At 38.2% G+C, this 18,374-nt stretch overlaps 1 protein-coding gene across 2 annotated transcripts in view; it reads right to left on the bottom strand.

Moving 5' to 3' along the window:
- Positions 1-797: 797 nt before the first annotated feature.
- The window catches only part of LOC102292427 (contactin-associated protein-like 4), a 116,414-nt gene continuing 98,837 nt past the window's right edge, over positions 798-18,374 (bottom strand). Inside the window, exons 19-24 of one of the 2 annotated variants that reach the window (XM_005918044.3) lie at positions 17,794-18,018; positions 16,269-16,402; positions 11,833-11,920; positions 5,031-5,249; positions 4,131-4,202; positions 798-3,097 (exon numbers count right to left, since the gene is read on the bottom strand). In XM_005918044.3, coding sequence (XP_005918106.1) covers positions 2,901-3,097; positions 4,131-4,202; positions 5,031-5,249; positions 11,833-11,920; positions 16,269-16,402; positions 17,794-18,018 — 935 coding nt within the window. In that variant the 3' untranslated portion in view covers positions 798-2,900. The remainder of the gene's footprint in view (positions 3,098-4,130; positions 4,203-5,030; positions 5,250-11,832; positions 11,921-16,268; positions 16,403-17,793; positions 18,019-18,374) is intronic. The other variant, XM_042219044.1, reaches the window with a different exon arrangement.

The raw sequence follows: 18,374 nt of genomic DNA, 5'->3' as shown, positions 1-18,374 counted from the left end.
ACCTGAAAAGAATATAAAAGCTGCACACAGAAAAGCCCCAGTCGGGACTCAAACCCAGAGCTTGTGAGGACACAGTGCTAACCACTACACCACCATGCTGCCCACATTTTTGGATTCCTGTTGCTCATAAACAAAAAATTTGATGAGCAGGGCATCTATGCTCATCACTACTGTATGTGATGACCATATAAGGGATTTCCCCCATCTTTGTTGTCACACAGAGCACAGAGTAGAAAACTGCCTCAAAGCGACTCTTTGCAGAAGTCTTAACTGTGAGTTTTTGTCTCTCAGAGACAGATGTTTCAATCTTTGGCAGCCGTGTTTAATATGAGAATCCATCAAAATAACACCATGTATATGATCATATATGTGAAAATAACTATAAGCCTAAAAAGATGTTCTTTAAAGAATAAGCTGAAAGTCTAATTGTGGCTTACATCTGTCACACCTTTACTATAACAGATACAAACATATATAAAGGTTTGTTTAAATCAATCCAGAAAATGTACAGGGATGAAGTCATAGTATCATGAAGTATCCAGTGAAGTTAGTAAGGCTTCTATTAATGATTTTTCTTTTTTTCATGAGGAATTTCTTGAGCTACACTGAACAAAAGAACTGATTTCCATCCCGTCGTAGAAGGTTAGCTGACTCAGCACATCCGTTTTAAAATTTCTGAATTAAAGTGTCAGACTGAAATTATATAAAAAATCATCTGACTTTGATAACTGTTCACATGATATGAACTTACATATCAATTAGAGAATGTATTTTTAGGGTCATAATATTAAGACTTGAAAAAAAAAACACATTTTGGATACCATTGTGCACAGCCTTTCCCAGAGAAAAATGTACTACTGTACTTTAGCTACTGTATTGAGAGTTCTTCATTCCAGCTCTGGTTATATAACCAACCACATCCCAGGACTGCAGCCCTGACACACGGCTGCTCCCCTATCTGTCTCTCTCTTTCGGTGAATGGCCTTATAAATAAACAAACGAGACAGCCAATAGATGACAGCCATACAAACCATGACTGTTTTGCTGAACAAAAGATTTAAAAAATATAATATAATAAAAAGAGTGGCTGTGTTTTGGACCTTCATATTTCTCAGAATTAATTAGAACCATATTCTGTACCAAGATGTGAATACTGGAGTGGAAAAAAATCAAAGCTACTGATCGTACAGTTGGAAAAACTCAGCAAACTAATCAGACACACTGCCATGTATAACATAGCAAATAGTCAGTGTCACAATGTAATTAAAGAAATCTTTAGACTAGCAAACTAGTCAATTTTTATCTCTTGCTTAAATGATAATTGCAAATTGGTGACCAGGCACGTCTGTAGTACACATCCTGTACTGACGGTGTAACAAGTTGGGAAATCTTTTTAGTTCTGGTTTGGTCTCATAAAAAGATATTTGGCTCTTTTGCTGCTCAATGCTCCATTACATTACACACGGAGCCTGATGTTTGAGCCGGTGTCCTGGCAAAACACCCTACCTATCAAGCTGTTCTACTTGTTGTTACTGCGCATGCGCACAAACGGCCATATTTTAGGTGTTAATACTACACGCCTATTCTTTGATCCTACCCTGATCTCATGCATGTGAAAAAAGGTTAGTATTATATATTTAACTTCTTTATTACAATGGATACTTGTTTTCCTTAAGCTGTTGTCAATTTGTTAACTTTTCAAGCTAACATGCGTTTTGTTTTTTTGTGAAAAAATACTCCAATTTGAAGTCGCAATTAAAGTCATATTTCAAGTCTTGATTCAGTACTTCTAAACTTCTGTAAACTGGCGTACAGCTTAAACCTTGTCCTACCTAAATAAATAACAGCAGTGTGATTTGGCCATCAGAACGTCCTACCGTCCTATGTACGATGGAGGTATAAACCACGTAAGATAGCATATTCTGATAAGGTAGCACAGACTGATAGACATGACTATAATTTACGTTACAGTAGGATGTCTTGACAAAGTAGGATGTTTTGTCAGAACACCGGTACCACAGTGGGCCTTTTTTTGTGAATACAGCTGTCTACTGACACCAAAGATGATGCTTTGAGTGGTTAGCTTGAACACAAAGCTTTGGGCCTAATGGCTGAACAGTGAGTGAAAAAACCTACAACGGCCCATCACCTGAATCACTAAGACAATAACAACCTTTGTGGTAACATTGCTTTCTTATTGTCAGGATACACATTTTCCATCAACAGTGATCAAACTCATAACTTTGGAATGTGTTTGTGTGATGAGGAATAATTTCTACGGATGTAATTCGCATATACTGTATATTTAGACCACTGACCTCACAAACGTTAATGAAAACTCGAGAAGGGGTTAAAAACAGCCAGTTACTGGGAAGAATAGCTGGAAACATGAAAAAGGTAAATATAAAATATCCATGGATAGCTTTTGTTGGATCATTTGAATTGCAGGCAAATGTCTCGCAGGCAGTTTGGAGTTTATCCCCATCTTTCTCCAGGTGAAATCCAAACAGAAGACAGCTTCACACTCTCCCTGCCCATGCACAATAAAAATACTGTTACCTCCATGATTTCCAACATTTCAACATTAGCCAGATTGTTACAAAGACATTATTCAGTGTTTCACATTGCTGAATATTTACAGTTGCTTGAACAAGTATATCAACACCCTTAAAGTCCAACGCTGTTGCATCAGTGTATTCACATTTTACATTAAGCAACAGAAAGACAACACTGTGAAAATTGTTCTTCTTTGCTTTTCACATGCTGCAGAGCCACTTCTGTCATAGAAGTGTCTGAGTGGCTCTCGAGTGCACTGCAAAGTCCCAAGGCGTGTCAAGATGCGTCTGTCTGCAGCTTCGGGTCCAAAAGCCCAGCAGTGCATCAGGTCATCGGGCCTCCAGTTAAATGAAATACTCCTTTGGGTTTTCAGTGGAGAGATTCTGGGAGTCAGCCTGGTTGTTAAAAGGAAAGTCTTGGCTGTCCTCCTGTTTGACTCCCTTCACTTCCTTGTTACGATATGTATCCTTCCTCCGGTAGAGGAATCTGGCCGTTATCGCCAGTGCAGTCACAATCACAAAGATGACTACTGCAATGACACCTGTAAGGTAAAAGGATTTTGTAGCATATCAGATATCACCTTTCAGAGTTCAATGTGGTTGAATGTTCTGACGTTATTGTAGCTGATGTATGGATTGGAAGAAAACTCTTCCCCTCGTAGTACCATTTCTAAATGTTTTGATTATCTTGCTAATCGCACTTTAGAGAACATTAAACACCAGTTTAAATCTTTTGAAGCCATCACGCTCTTCTGCTCTGTTGAGCACATTTGGGAATACGAGAGCAGGTTCCATTTAATTGGCATTCCAGAATCCATCTGAAATCAATTTCATACTACGTTACATTATAAAGTGACCAGAGGTTTTAAGATAAGAGCAGAAAAAGTTTTCCCATCAGCAAATCATCCCTACATTGGTTTAATTAGATGGGCTGCCCTTTGTGTACTGGATGGTTTAATGGACAGTTTTAAATGACTTTTCTCTGAGTCTCACCTTTTCTATCTGCACAATTATAGATTGAACCTTTTCAGTCTTCACTTTGAATCAATCCGTGCTGGCAGAGCAGCAAAGTTTTAAATGAGTTTTAAATGGACTCCTGCCTGGTAGACCACTTTACTCTTTCTTGGAGTTCAACCTCTCTCCACAACTTGATTCGCTTGAACTCATCACTTTTTTAAATAAAAAGGCACCAGAAAAGCACATGAAATTTCATTATTTTTAGTCAAGGGCAATACGATTGACATGATAAAACAACTATTTTCCACTGAAGCAGTGCTGGTGTCCAATTTTCCACCACAAATAACACGGACACCGATGTCAGGAGTTCTATCTTTAAGCCAAGCAATTTTGTTGTTGCTTAAAAAAAATCACCAACAAATCACAGATGCAGGCCAATTTCTGTTTGCTGTCATTCTCCTCACACAAAAATAACCAAACCTCTGCTGAAAATGTTGCACAAATCTCTTGAAATGTAGGTAACGAGGTGTAACTGCCTGTACACCAGCACTGCACGGGTGGAAAATGGCTATAAGTAAAGTCCAGTGAAGAAGATACAAAGGTAAAGCAGTTTAGTACCTCCAATTAGGGCTGAGTCAATCCTGATGGAATTGACTAAGGGTACACCTGAACCCACTGAACCAGACTGGTCTACAGGAGAGAGAGAGAGAGAGAAAGAAAAAGGTGGGGAAAGCTAAGGACAAGAATGTGAAAAACCAAAGGACTTCAAGAATAAAAACAAGGAAGAACAGCCAAAATCATTCACACCAGAAGAAAGAAGCACAACAAGAGGCAAAATTAGAATAAAGAAAGAAATGAGATCAAATCAGAGTCAAAAATGAAAAGCAGAGACTCAAAAAAAACCAACCCATCAGATCAGAGAAGATTACTTCAGCTCTACAAGTGACTGCTGCAAAGCATTGCAAACTGGATTAGAAAGAACCCAAAGGATGGAAATCCCAAACAAATCTCCTGTGTCTCAAACTCATTAAATCATCAGTCATACTGTCGTTAGACTCCCAAAACAAGGAGCATACTTCACGTAATTAACAAGCCGTTTCTGAGCTGCAGCTTTCATTCAGTTTCAGTGCAAAAATGAAAGACAGCAGGAAATATATACCACCCTAATCGCAGAATCGACTCCAAATCCCATTGGCCAGATTGGTTTTTGCATTACGTTGCATCATAGTTTTTGTAATAAATTTGCCTGTGTACTGTTGTAGTGCAATCGATTACACTGCCCTTCAACGTTTGTCCTGAGAAATAAATATTTTGATATTATGATGATGAAATGCATTGTTGACGTAGCTCCTGTGGAGTTGAAGTGCTAGCATAAGCAAAAAAGATGGTACGTTTTCATTTAAAGGCTTTATATTTGTACATGTAGATGTTCAGCCAAAACTTTTAATAAATGTTACATATTTATATTTTCAAAGATTATAACATAATAACAAGTCAGATGTCTCCTCCTTTTCTCACCTGACAGGTGGTGTGTGTTCTCAGCTGAATAGGAATTGGCAGAAGCTGCGGAGCCGCAGTTGGACTGAGCTAAAGGTCCAGTGATGATGACGGGGCTGGAGTTGGGGCGGAGCAGAGCTTCTTTCAGAGGGCTGATGGTGTTAAAGTGGACAACTGACAGGCAGCCTGTAAAACCGAGGGAAGCCAACCTGGATAGGTCTGCATCCAGGTCATCAGACTCTGGAGAGAGAAAATGAGCAAGATAGAAAATGTGTAGTGAGCAGTGAGGATCCAAAGGCAGGGCACAGGAGTTGGCCTCAAAGAGCAAATAACAAAATGGATAAAGTTAAAAAAAGTAAGTAAATAACCCCCTATTTGTGAAGGAAGAAACACTGTCAATATACACAGTGACTGAACAGAGGTTTGTAGATGGGTATGAAAACAGACTGACTTGCATGGGAGAAACAGGATGTAAATAAAACATAAACATAATAAATTACTGACAAGACACAAGAGGAGAAAAAAGGGAGGGGTAAAGAGTTCAGATGTAAAACAAAAGAAGAAAAACCGGAAGAAACTGAGACACAATAAAAATGAAGAGAAGGAAATAAGGAAGAAACAATACAACTTATCGAAGGCAAACAAAACATTGTGTACAACAAAACACTGCATATATCAAAATGAACACCAACATTTATGCACAAACTACAGTAGCTGAGTGGGCCATTAGTAATAATTATATTTATAAAGAAAAAGTAACATTCAGGATGCAGATTTTATAATGAAGTACATTATTTGTTGTATAATCTTCCAATTAAATATTATGAATGCATATACCATTGTTCATTAGTAATAGCGAAGCCAGTTTTCTGAGGGTTAACAGGGACACATTTATTAGTTAAATCCGTGTCTATGGAAACTGCCACACGCTGAATAATTTCAGCATGCAGAAGTGCAGATGCAATGTGATCTGATTATACGTCCAGGCTTGGCTTTTCCAGTCTGGGCAATCACAAGGTGACAGGCGGTGTACAACCTGGACAGGTTGCTAGTGTGTTGCTACGATCATCTGATTATCATCCACACACCATTTTAAAGGTACAGAAATCTTCCATTTATATACTGGCAGCATGCAGACAGAAAGGCAGATTGCACTTTTCTCCTGGTTCATTTTAGCAATATGTTAACTTGAACTCTGTTAAGCGAATCAGTTTTGTTGATTGCATTACTGATTATCTGTTGGTGAATTGTATGCTCACTTGGGTGATGGCACCAGCAAGACACAAATTGCTGCTCAATCCTGAAAGTCCCAATTTCCAGAGCTCAACATAAAGTTCCATTCATGTTATAGTGACCGCCTTGTAAAAATGCTCATATTTACATTAACATCTATTTAAAAGGCATGTCTACAACAACAATTTTGGTTGTTACAGCTAGTTGCTCCCTTAGTCAAACCATAGGATGGATCTTTTTGTTGCACTTTTGACAGGTGGATAAGTGGTTGCCTCCTACATCACTTCCACTTATTAGGGTCACAAAACTGGACTTTTAAAAAACAAAAAACAAAAAACAAAAAAAAAACAACCTTTTAGAGCATTTTAATGCAAGTATCTGATGAATAATATGCTTTGCAATGTAGTTAGCTTAGCTATGGCCTATTTGCAAGTTCAACCTCTCCCAGTCTGTTGTGGCTCTGACAAAGATGGGGATAGTGTGACATGATCCATTGGATTGATCATGTTTTTAGGTCGGAATTCTTACTTTCCGTTATTCAGGTTTTTATGGTTTAGATTTTTGTATTAGTGTCTTCTTCTTGTGTTCCCTTTTGTATCAAGTTTCTAGTGAGTTTCCTTGTCGGTGTTAATTTGTGTTCTTTTGTCATTTCCTGTCTTATTTGGATAATTTTCTTGCATCTTGTTTTGTGTTTCACTATCTCCTCTGACTCGCTGTCTTGACTGTCTTCACCTGTTGCTCGTCACCCTCCTGTATCAAATCCTTAGTCAGTTTCCTGTGATTAATTCTGTCTTTGTCGTTGTATTTATTGTGCCATTCTGCTTAGTGTAACTTTCTCTGTTAAAGTCCTGTCTAATCATTATGGCTTAATGGTTTGCTATCCCTTCCATCTTGCCCTGTTTGATTGGATATTTATTGTGGACCTGATCATCAGTATTAAAAGCCTGCTTTTTTTGTTGTGTACGATGTACACAAACTGCAGTTTATGATGCTGTGAATCTGAAGTTAAAGCACCAAAACTGATTGCGACAAATCAATGGGTGGCATGTCCATCTTTCATATACAATCATATGATCATCAGCATACACCCAGTCACCTCTGTTATAGCAGTCAGTTATTCTGCTTTCAGTCTGCAACCATCACATTATGAGAGACTCTCCAGCATTATCTCTTGATTTTATTGACTTAGATCCCTCCATCATTCACCTCTGCTCCTTCACAGCAGTGTAAACAGCAGCTGTGGAAGCCCACATTAATGCTGGAAGCAGCTGCATCACTATCTGTTCAGATGACTGAGAGGTGACTGGTTTTTACCAGCATACATCTGCATGTTGATTAGAGCAGTAGGAGACACTGCCGCAGCCTGTAAGCTCCTCTCAGCTGATACACCCCCCACCCCTACTTCCAGGTCCATTAGTTAGGCTGATGGATGACAGGGTTGAAGGCGAGTGACAGAGAATCTACTTTCCTGATGTTTTCCTGATCTGACTCTCTGCCTCCTCTAGTTCGACTGCAGGGTATCATGCTGACATGACAATTTGAAAATTTGGTGTGCTGTACTAAGGTCTATTGCAATATACAGTACTGGTGCTTTACCTCTTTTGTTCTTAAATGTAGTTGCTGTAATTGACCGAGATTTTCCTATACACCAACATTAGCTAGATAAATGAAGAAATGAAGTTCACACTCACTACTTACATCCTACTAAAGTGGTTCCTTTGAAAACCAGTTTATTTATATTTTTAAAATTCCTTTTCTTTCATGATATATCTTAAGAGTACTTATGGAAATCTCTGATACATGGAAGGAAAATGTGTATTTTTCTATTTTTGTTCCACTGTTAGTTGTTCTTTTTATGAAAGAGCTGTGACTGCAGCCTGTTGTCTCCCAGACTCTTATTCACAGTTCATATCTTAGTCCATCTTTCATGGAGGCACCGAGGGAAAAAATTACTGGCTTTTTAAAAATTGTAAAAAACTGTAACACCAACACTGTTTCAAGTCTCTGCCCATGACTGGAGTGGAAGTGAAAAAAGCAACACACTACAGAAACAGTTGATTCCCATTTAAAAGTTTAAAACTTATGTGGAAGTGCTGGAGCAGTCCAGGTACACAAGATCTGCACTAGATAGAGATGATATAATTATTATAGTATATAATAATAACTATTATTTTTCTTTTTTAGTTTATCTAGAAAAAACAGCTGGCTCATTTGGGAGGGACTCAGAGTAGAGCTGCTACTCCTCCACATTGAAAGAGGCCAGCTGTGGTGGTTCAGACATCTGATTAGGAGTCCTCTTGGGGGTGAGGTGTTCCGCTTATGTCCTACAGGAAGGAGGACATGCCAGAGGGATAACTTCTCTCAGCCTGGGAACACTTACGTAGGTCATTTTTATGCTCACTGCATCGCTTGTGTCGCGTGATGCGTATATGTAAGAGACATAAAGACACACAGAGGAAGATGTTGCATCTGTTTGAAAACGTGAGTTTGTGTAAAGAAATTTGCAAAAAAAAGGCTGCTGCCCCGGCAACATAGCCCCAGATACACAGCAGAAAATGGGTGGATGGATGGATGGATGGATGGATGGATGGATTTATCAACACTAGGAACTTAAATCTTAAATTAAGGCAGAAATGTGCCGGTTCCATTTATGATACAGTTCAGATCAATCCAGCTCGATTAAATCCAGTCCTAATCACAGGAAGCTAAAAGCAAAAACTTGCAATTATTTCTTTGTTCTGCTCTATACATCTGGAAAGACTGTTCCTCTTAGATGATAGCACAGTTTTAAGGAAAATGCATTTATGGGTTGAGCAGCTGAGTTGAGTACGTGGTGATGGCACGATAAACTTGCCTTTACTGTTGTGAACAGCAAAGAAAGATTTTCATTGCACAGGCAAACGTGCAGGGAAACATGTACTGTGTATAATACAACTTTGAAAATTGAAATGTATTGTGCCAAGCTTGTTTTTTTGTATATACAGCAGTATATTTGCAGATAAGTTTCTTTCTTCCTGTTAAAAATGAACTTTAAGGGTTCTAGAGGTGGGGTGTCAAACGTATTTCATATTTTTCGATTATTAATGGCTCGTCAGTATGTGGAAGCCGAATCCTCAACCTGGCTGAGAATCCACACAGGCAGGGGTGGGGCTTTATTTTGATGGGCACACCATGCAGCCACTAACACGCAAAGATAGACTGGAACCATAGCATGGGGGGAAAGGAAGGGGGGCAGATGTTCCAAAGACAGCCAGTGTACAGGTCGGATTTAAACACGAGCATGTTGGGAAAAGTGAAGAAACGAGCGGAAACTTAAAATCAGAAGCATCTGGCTGCATTTCAACGATATTGAGTATCTGAGTGTCTAAATGAGTGTCACAGGCCTGAATGTGCACTTGAAGCCATTTATAATTCTTGTATAATTCTAATTCTAGAAACACAACAAAAAAGAAATTTTGGACGTTTAACTGTATTTTCAGTTTTAAATTTTTTCAGTTTTTCCCAGTGATAAAAAAACTCCCTTTTCATACTACACAAAGTAATTAAGCAATAAACAATTAACTTGTTGAAACCCAATGCTCATGGTATTGGGGGACAAGAGGGAGAACATCTGGTTTAATGGGATGTACTGCCAGATCTGTTATTTAAATATAGACATGTGTGGGATCCACAGAAACATCAGAATCTCAGCTATCAAATCAAATCAAATCACTTTTATTGTCACATCACATGTGCAGGTACATTGGTACAGCACATGTGAGTGAAATTCTTGTGTGCGAGCTTCACAAGCAACAGAGTTGTGCAAAATACAATAATGTAAACAAGCAAAATACAAGAATGGCTACATCTGAAACTAATAAATATATGAACAATATATAATAGTATATGCATTTCTGGAATATTTTCTGTGTGCGTGTGCGTGTGTGTGTGTGTGTGTGTGTGTGTGTGTACACATATTTTACAAATTAAATAGACTAAAAAAAATTTATAAAATATATAAAGCTAAAAGCTCATGTATAGGAATTTATTTTATTTATGTACTAATCACATTATTTTATTGTATAATGCCTTGCTGACACTGGATTTTAACAAGTCTCACACTCATACATTAAGACAAATGTTGGGGTGTAGTAAGGAAGTTGGGGGAAGCAGACAACTCCACAGGAAGAATCTTTTGTCTCTTTGAGGACTCTGGGAGGTAGCAAGGGAGTGTGAACCTTAAGGTGTGAAACAGCTGTGTACTGCCTTTTGTTCCTGAAGAAGGTATTTAACTGAGAGCCACGCTAGGCTCAGAGAGACTCTGCTGACCGTCTGCCCCGCAGTCATGCAGGCTCTCCACAAGCTTGGTTTTCTGTTCTTTGTGTGTTTGGATTAAAGAATGTTAGCTACCGCTCACCGCTCGTCTGCAGGCTTTATTTAAATGGAAAACTTCCACAACACTCACAAAATCATTTGAGCAACCACCAAACAGCTAAAATAGCAAATGATTAAAAAGCAGGTAAACAGATTCCCCCCCAGCAAACAAACAAACAAACAAAACCTGGACAATCCGGGCAATGAGTTACCAGAACATTTTCTGCCATTTTACACTTTTCTTTTTCAATTTAAGTCCAAAGAGTCATGCTAACAAGTTTCTTTCTCTGTCACAGCAGCGTTTTCTTTATCATGCACACTTCAGACGCGGACTACAGCTTTCTTGGCTGCTGCCTCAAAGCACATTGTGCGCTGTCTATCTTGCGTGCTGCACAATAGCGTTTAATATTTAGTATCTACTGTTATCTACTGCTAGCTAGTTTATTGTGATGGTGCTGTATTTATTATGTTGCTTTTTTTTTTGTTTGCTTTCTCTTCTGTTTTTTTTCTCCATACAGGTGATCCAGGTGTTTTGTTTGTTTTTTTTCCCTTTCTTCCCCCCTTCTCACTGTCTCTTCTCCCCTCTGTTTTTCTTTCTCTCCCTCTCTTTCTTTCATTCTTTCTCCCTGTCCTATCTCCCAGTCATGTCTGTCCCGTTTGCAACCGAAAATAAAATAAATACATAATTATAATAAAGGTCAATCAAATGGACCAATATGGCAAGGCCATGATGATCCACTTGGTAAAATAAATCCGCTTGGCATCTTTCTTGGCCTTAAGACAACAATTCTGATGGCTAAAGATCCAAACGGGACAAAAAAAAAAGAAAGGGGAGCTTCCCTGGCCTGCTTAAGATCAAAGTGGGCTATATGTGGCCTGTGGTGTAAAATGAGTTTGACACCCCTGCTCTACAGTAATCTGCAACTCCGTCCGAATATCAGAAAAAGTTGTTTCTAAGGTCCAAGATTGTAGAGTGCCTCCCCAAAACCCAGAAACTACTTAAAATATCTTTTGTTTACTTCTTGACTCAACATTTCTGAGCACTCAGTACTAAGATGAAAATATCCCTTTGTCCAGTTAACAGCCCTGGTTCCATGTATTACAGTCAGTTTTTCTAAGAAAGCTCATGCTGAGAGTCAGGCACCAAACTTCTCAGAGCTGTTATCAAATAAATGTGAGTCTGAGTGCTCCCTAACTAAAAAGACATTCTGTCTTCTTTTACTGTGTCCTCACTCACCGTGCACTCTGCCCAACACCAGCGACTTGATTGCATTAAATTCCCCGTCAGATGTCAGGTTGAAGTCTTCTCTGGAATTTTGGTCAATCTGAAAAGAAAAAAAATAAATAAATTGGCTTTTGTTCAACCTTTCATTTTTAAAGTAGAATACAATACAGGATAATTTAAGACAAATAAAAGCACAGAAAATTAAAAGATCTGAATACAAATTGAGGATTAAAAAAACAAAAGGAAAGTTTTTGAAATATTAGAACAATTAAGAAAAATGAAAACTGAAAGTTGAAAGTGCATCAACTAGGACATGAACAGCTGGAAGTGGAATAAGATCAAATTAAAATTTTAAAATGCCCTAGGCATAAAAACGAGCAAAGTATTACATTGTTCTGTGAGCTATTCTAGTTATTAGATGCAGTGAGTTTTACTTTCGTGCCAGTCATTACTTTTCAGTCAGCGGTGACGTGAATCTGGCGCTCCACCCTTTTTAAATTTGATTTTTTTTATTTTTTTTTTAAATGTTCAGCTTTTCCTTTATCTCAACAGCTCAAAGGGAGGAATGAGCAACAGAGTCCAAACTTGCAGTTAAAAACATTCAGTCATCCAGAATGAAATTCACCACTGGAGATTATTTTAATTAGAGCAGCTCCACAGAGAGTATCTCACCATGTGGCCGTGAAGAAGAAAACCTAGTCAAAATCATAACTGAAGTTTCCATCAAAGGGGAAAAAAAAGAAAAACTTTTGTAAGTCATTATAAATTCTGATTACTTCAACAAGACATCTACTGTTTGAAGTAACATTTACTTGAGGTCATAGCTACACTTCTTTATCGTAAAGCTCCAGAATGGTGTATTTACAAGACCTATTAGGAGAAATGGAAAAAGCATTCATAATGATCTTTGGTTCAGGCCCAGAACAGCTTCATGAGGGAGGGGAGAGGGGAGGATTAACAGATGGCTGTTATTATGGTGAGGAGAGGTGAACGTGAAGCAAATCTGTAAGATTTACCGGTTGATCTATGTTGCTACCCAGACCACGGCCACAAGTTGTCACCAAAAGAATGAGGTCATGGATACAAGTGGTGGAAATGAGCTTTTTCTCATGGGTGACAAGGTTCTTCCTTAGAGATGAGCTAAAGAGCTCAGTTATTGAGAAAGGGCTTAGATTAGAGCTGCTACTCCTGCACATCGACAAAGGAGCCAGCTGAGGTGGACCAGGGATTTCTTACTGGGAGGAGGCTCGAGGACAGACCCAAGACACCTACCCAGATGTTCCCCCAGAGAACTGGACGACAGGGCATCTTTGCTTAAACTGCAGACGACCCAGATGCAGACGTGGATAAGCGACTGAAAATAGAGCGCTGAACAGACCAAAAACAAATAAAATACTAGCTCTGACCTTTCACATTTTTATATTGAACTTAGGGCACATACAAGGCTAAAGAAGAGGGGTGATTTATTGCAATGAATCACATATCTTATGCATTTACACCATTCTGCTTGCTTCTTTCTGCTGCTCTCTTATCTGTAAGAGGTCACCACAGCAGGATATTATTTATTTATTTACTTTTACACTCAATGCCCTTCCTAATGCAACCCTCCAAGGGATTTGTGTTTTTTAAAGGTGTGTGAAAATATGATGAGCTGCAGGTGAAACTGTAATTGGGTACTTATGTTAAAGTGTACATAGAAGTTTTTGCCAATCCATTACACACATTGTATAAAAAAAACAAGTTGGTGTGAATGAAAGTGAGTGTACTAGGAATCCAAAATTGCCATTAATAGATTAACTAGAAAAATAAGAACTGCATTTAACCTTGATATGAGGATAATTTACGAGGTCTAAAATACAACAGATGTGCAGTTCCCTCAAACCACATTTTTAATTCAGTAGATAGACATTCACACAGAATAAAGAAACATACTACGTCCCTGTAGTTGAATTTTAGTGAAAAATAGACACAAATAAACTTTACACTGACTCAAACACCGTCTCTCCAACCCAACCTGAAAATTGCTTGCAATAATTGCTTACATTAAATTGTGGAGGCAAGTGAAAAAAAATGGCTGAAGTTGCTATTAAACATGCTTAGAATTAAATAATGAAAACTCAAAGACAAGCAGGAAGTCAGAGAGTTTGTCCACTTTAACTACCTGCTTTGGATACCTATGCAGGGAGAGGCTGATAAAACAATTACTGGTTAAGAAAGGTCCCCCAATTGGGTTTGCAGTTTGCAGTTCTACTGATATGAAATAAGCTCTAGATACATTTTTATAGCCTTAAGCTGATATGATATCACTGCAATTACAGTAGGTTTCCACATATTATAACCTAGATTGGTTCTATTGAACAGGAAGTACCTTTTGCAGTTAGGTCCCTTGTGTTTACACACGGCACCAAAGTCCAGAACTTTATCTTGCTGTCTCTGACAAACTTTGATGTACTATTTTAAGGATCTAATGGAGTGTGTCAGTAAACCTAAAGGAAACGAAACACTGGGCCATCTGATAAGAGTGCAGAAAGAGAGGGCATGATGTATTAGCAGCCCAGGGTGATTTAGTTTTTCATTTTTCATTCGCTCAGGGGGAGAGGATATGACGGTGTCCAATTGTGAGACCACTTTAGAGAGTCTATGCTGCTGGCCATCAAGATGCAGCTGGGTGACAATCGATGAAGGTCACCTGATGTTCCCGAAACATGTTGTAACAATATAATGACTCAAGGTGATGGAAACCGGTAAGATGAGATGCAACTCATATTTCACTGGAGTCTTGACAAACTGCACCAAGACGAGGTCACCTTATATTTCATCTCAGGGTGTTGATAATTATAGAGATGTCCAGGCTGCTGGCTCCCAGTTAGATTAAGTTTACCTCATATATCATCTGAGGCTGTTGTTAACAAGATGTTAACGCTGTTCATGAGATTTAGATATTTTGAAGTTGATCCATATTTCACCCAGAGCTGTTTTAATGTGTAGTTTATCCCTGCTATCCTTCCATAGCTCTGCAGTAATAACTGGAGCTTCCTCGAACTAAATTAACACAGGGATTATTGAGCCTTCCTGAAGCGACATGATGCGACTGGATCAAATGGAAAATAATTTCGGTTAAAAAGTAAAAAACTTTTTAACAAATGGCAACTCGTTTCAGACAAATCATTTTTAAACTGCCAAATCTGCCACATGTTTGTGGGAAACACCTGTGCTATACATTTTATGTCAGTGGTTTCAGGATTATTTTCCATGTTATGATTGATGGTGAAGGAAGTAAAGAAGGAGCCTATGCACAGCTGTGACGTTATCGTATCTGTGACAAATAGAATCTGTGTGCGTGGCATGTTTGAACAATAACATACAGATAGAAAATATTAAATACAGAAGATGACATTTACGTATTTATATTTTTTTATTTTGGGGTCTTTATCTTGAAACTGAACGGAAACGACTTAATTACAGGGGCTGGAAAAGGGAGCAAGAAGGAAGGAGCAAGGAAAAGAAAAGAAAAGAAAAAGAGAAAAAAAAAGAGAAGAAAAAAAAGAAAGAAGAAGAAGGGAAAGAGAAAGAGAAAGAAAAAGAGAAAAGAGAGAAGAAAAGAGAAAAGAAAGAAAAAAAAAAGAAGAAAGAAAGAAAAGAAAGGAGATAAAAAAGAGAGAAAAGAAAAGAGAGAGAAGAAGAGAAGAGAAGGAGAAAGAAAAAAAAAGAAAAAAGAAAAAAGAAGAAAAGAAAAAAAAAGAAAAAAAGAGAAAAAGCAGATAAAAAAGAAGAAGAAGAAGAAAAAGAAGAGAGAAAAAGAAAAAAAGAGAGAGAAGAAGAAAAGAGAAGAAAAGGGAGCACATTAACTTTTCTGTGGAAGTCTATGGACCATAAACGAAACAACATCCAATGCTCTTTAGTGTATAAGTGTCGGAGTTAATAGACTCAGGTTAATAAAAGCAAAAATAAGTCAGGGTTGCCCGATACTGACGGGTAAGTTGTAATAGGACCTATTCACAAAGGGCTAATGGAGTTTGTTTTAAAACAGTGAGAGCACAGTGGCATATCTGGGAATAAATGCTCACGCAGGAACTGCAAAACATTCAATCATTCTTTAAAATAATTTGATTGATCAGAGCATAGTGCTATTTGTCCCCATCTGGTGGTGAAAAAAACATTGTAACCTTTTATTTTAAAGTGGAAGTCAGTTGAAACGGCAGAAATTACACTCTTCTGTCACTTCAAAGCTAAAATTGAACAGTGTTGTTATTTTGTGTGTAAGGTGAGATGCTCCTCCCTATTTTCTACTCACTCGTGCAGTCCCTGCTTTTGTAGTCTCTTGAAGATTTAAGGAAGCACATATCACCTTGTCGTATACTGTATGCATGTATAGTATAGTGTATATTGCACACAACCTAAGTAAAACCATAAATGTAGTTATACAGTATTTGTGTTCTTTTCCTCACCTGCACAGACACAGAGTCTGTCAGCCTCCTGATGGAGACGGTGTGCAGCTGTCCGTTGGCGAGGCTCCTCACTTTGCTCCTCAGCACTTCGGTGTCTCTGCTGCTGTCCAGCTTGTATCTCACCTCCAGCTTATCTTAATCACACAAACACAAAGTTTTTCCACGTTAAACTTCTTTCTTTCTCTTGACGAAAACATCCGTGTGTTCTATAACCTTTACGAAAAAAACATCCTTAAGAAAAATAACCTTAGATTCGCATCTTTCGGATTCATCGCTGAGTTAATAAAGCTTTCCATTTTAAGAGGATTAAGAGGTAATTCCCTATCAATAACAAAACTCTAAATCTAATTAATTTTCCTAATATACAGAGCATTAGGAGCGGATTTATATAAAGCAACGTTATTTCTTTGGGGCTTTTAAGATTAAAACCAAGGATATGAAATTATACATTGTCCTTCAAACGCATCCATGTTATCAGGATAATATTTTTCAATTATAAATAATCCCATAAGAAACACTTCATAATCATGATTCACTGTGTTCATCTTTTAATTAGGTGTATTTACCAAAAGGGAATAATTACTTGATGTATTAAAGCTCATTCCCGTAGCTGCCATCTCTGATAACGTGGTTTATGCATAAGTTCTTGAAAGCAAGACTTAAGTGATTAACAATGAATATCTCTCATTTTCGCTGAAGAATGTTCAAGTGCAGCAAAGGAAATAAGCAGAACAAGAGAGAGCTCTTAAGGATTTCACTGGACATGTTTAAGCACATTTACCTGTCAACTCCCCGGTCAGCATGAAGCCTTAATAACTCAGAGAAAGCCGACAGACAACAGGGCATTAACAGCAGAAAAAAAACAAACATTTATAGCTAACCAAGCAGCATAGTGCCAATTTTATTGCTGGATGCTGAAAATGCCATTCATCATCCAAACTCTTATTCCTGCAGCACTTTTTCAAAGACAAAACAGCTGGACGTGTTAAAAGGCAGGAGAGTAGACAGTAGTAGAGTAGACAGGGATCCAGAGAGAGGATAGATCTGACAGATTCTTATAGATCTTCTGAAGCTGCTAAGTAGAAGAGGAGGAGAAGACCGAGAGAAGCAGGAGAGGGCAGAGCCTGATATGTGGAAAAGATGACAGGAAAGGGGAAAGACTGAGAGGTGAGGAGAACTTTGATATATATATAAAAACAGGGTGAAAGTCTCTGTTTTTTTACTTTCCCCCACAAAATATTTTGGTTTAGGTTTGAAAATGTGTTGCGTTTAAAAGAAGTGACATCCATAATGAAGGAAAAGATGGCTCATTAACAGGAAAGAATTACAGAAAGATATTTAGAGGGTGAAACAGTTGGTTCATAAATAACAGAAGACATTCAACCTCAAGTCTGAAGGACGAAGAGGAGAGAGACCAAACTGAACATGGACAAGAAGAAATGCAAACAGAAGCCCTCTTAAATTTGTCATCAGGTATAAAAACTTTTGAAGTTTTGTCTTACTGTAAGACAGGTGTTCTCCTCACCATGTTTATTGATGAGCACAGCCAGGTATTCTCTGTAGTAGGAGCTGATGTAGAGCAGCAGAGCTGGACTCTGGTTCGTCCTGAAGCTCAGGGAGACGTTTTCTCCTCTGAGCGTCATGTCAGAGTAGATGGAGGATGGCAGAGCGCTGCTGTTCCTGCTCATCTCGTAGGGCTCCTTGAAGGTGTAGCTGACAGATGTTCCTGACTTGAAGCTGGCTGACACCTCTGGAAGAAAGCGGCCACAGAAAGGTTATAGCACCTACCTACCTCTATTATTATTATTGTTGTTATTATCTTTTTTTTAGCCATGTTATCGCTGACATTTTTCATAGATTCAACTAAAAAAGTGGGAACAAATTATACAAGATACAATTTAAAATAGGTTCTCTGCTAAGCTGCTATGTTTAGACACAGCACTGATTAAGCTCTTGAGCTAGCTGCCTTTTATTTATGCCTGTATGATTCGTAGGTTAGTGTGAAGTACCTAAAGAAACAAACAAACAAAAAATTCTTTTGAAAAAAGTGGGTACAAGGACTGGCCTAAAAAAAGTTAAAAAGCAGCCAATGTCCAAAGAAGAACT

Source organism: Haplochromis burtoni, unplaced genomic scaffold (assembly GCF_018398535.1).
Source record: "Haplochromis burtoni strain Fernald_Lab_line unplaced genomic scaffold, NCSU_Asbu1 Contig_27, whole genome shotgun sequence".
Taxonomy (NCBI): Eukaryota; Metazoa; Chordata; class Actinopteri; order Cichliformes; family Cichlidae; genus Haplochromis; species Haplochromis burtoni.
Note: the sequence above shows the minus strand (reverse complement) of the source record. Positions and strands in the feature narration are given on the sequence as shown.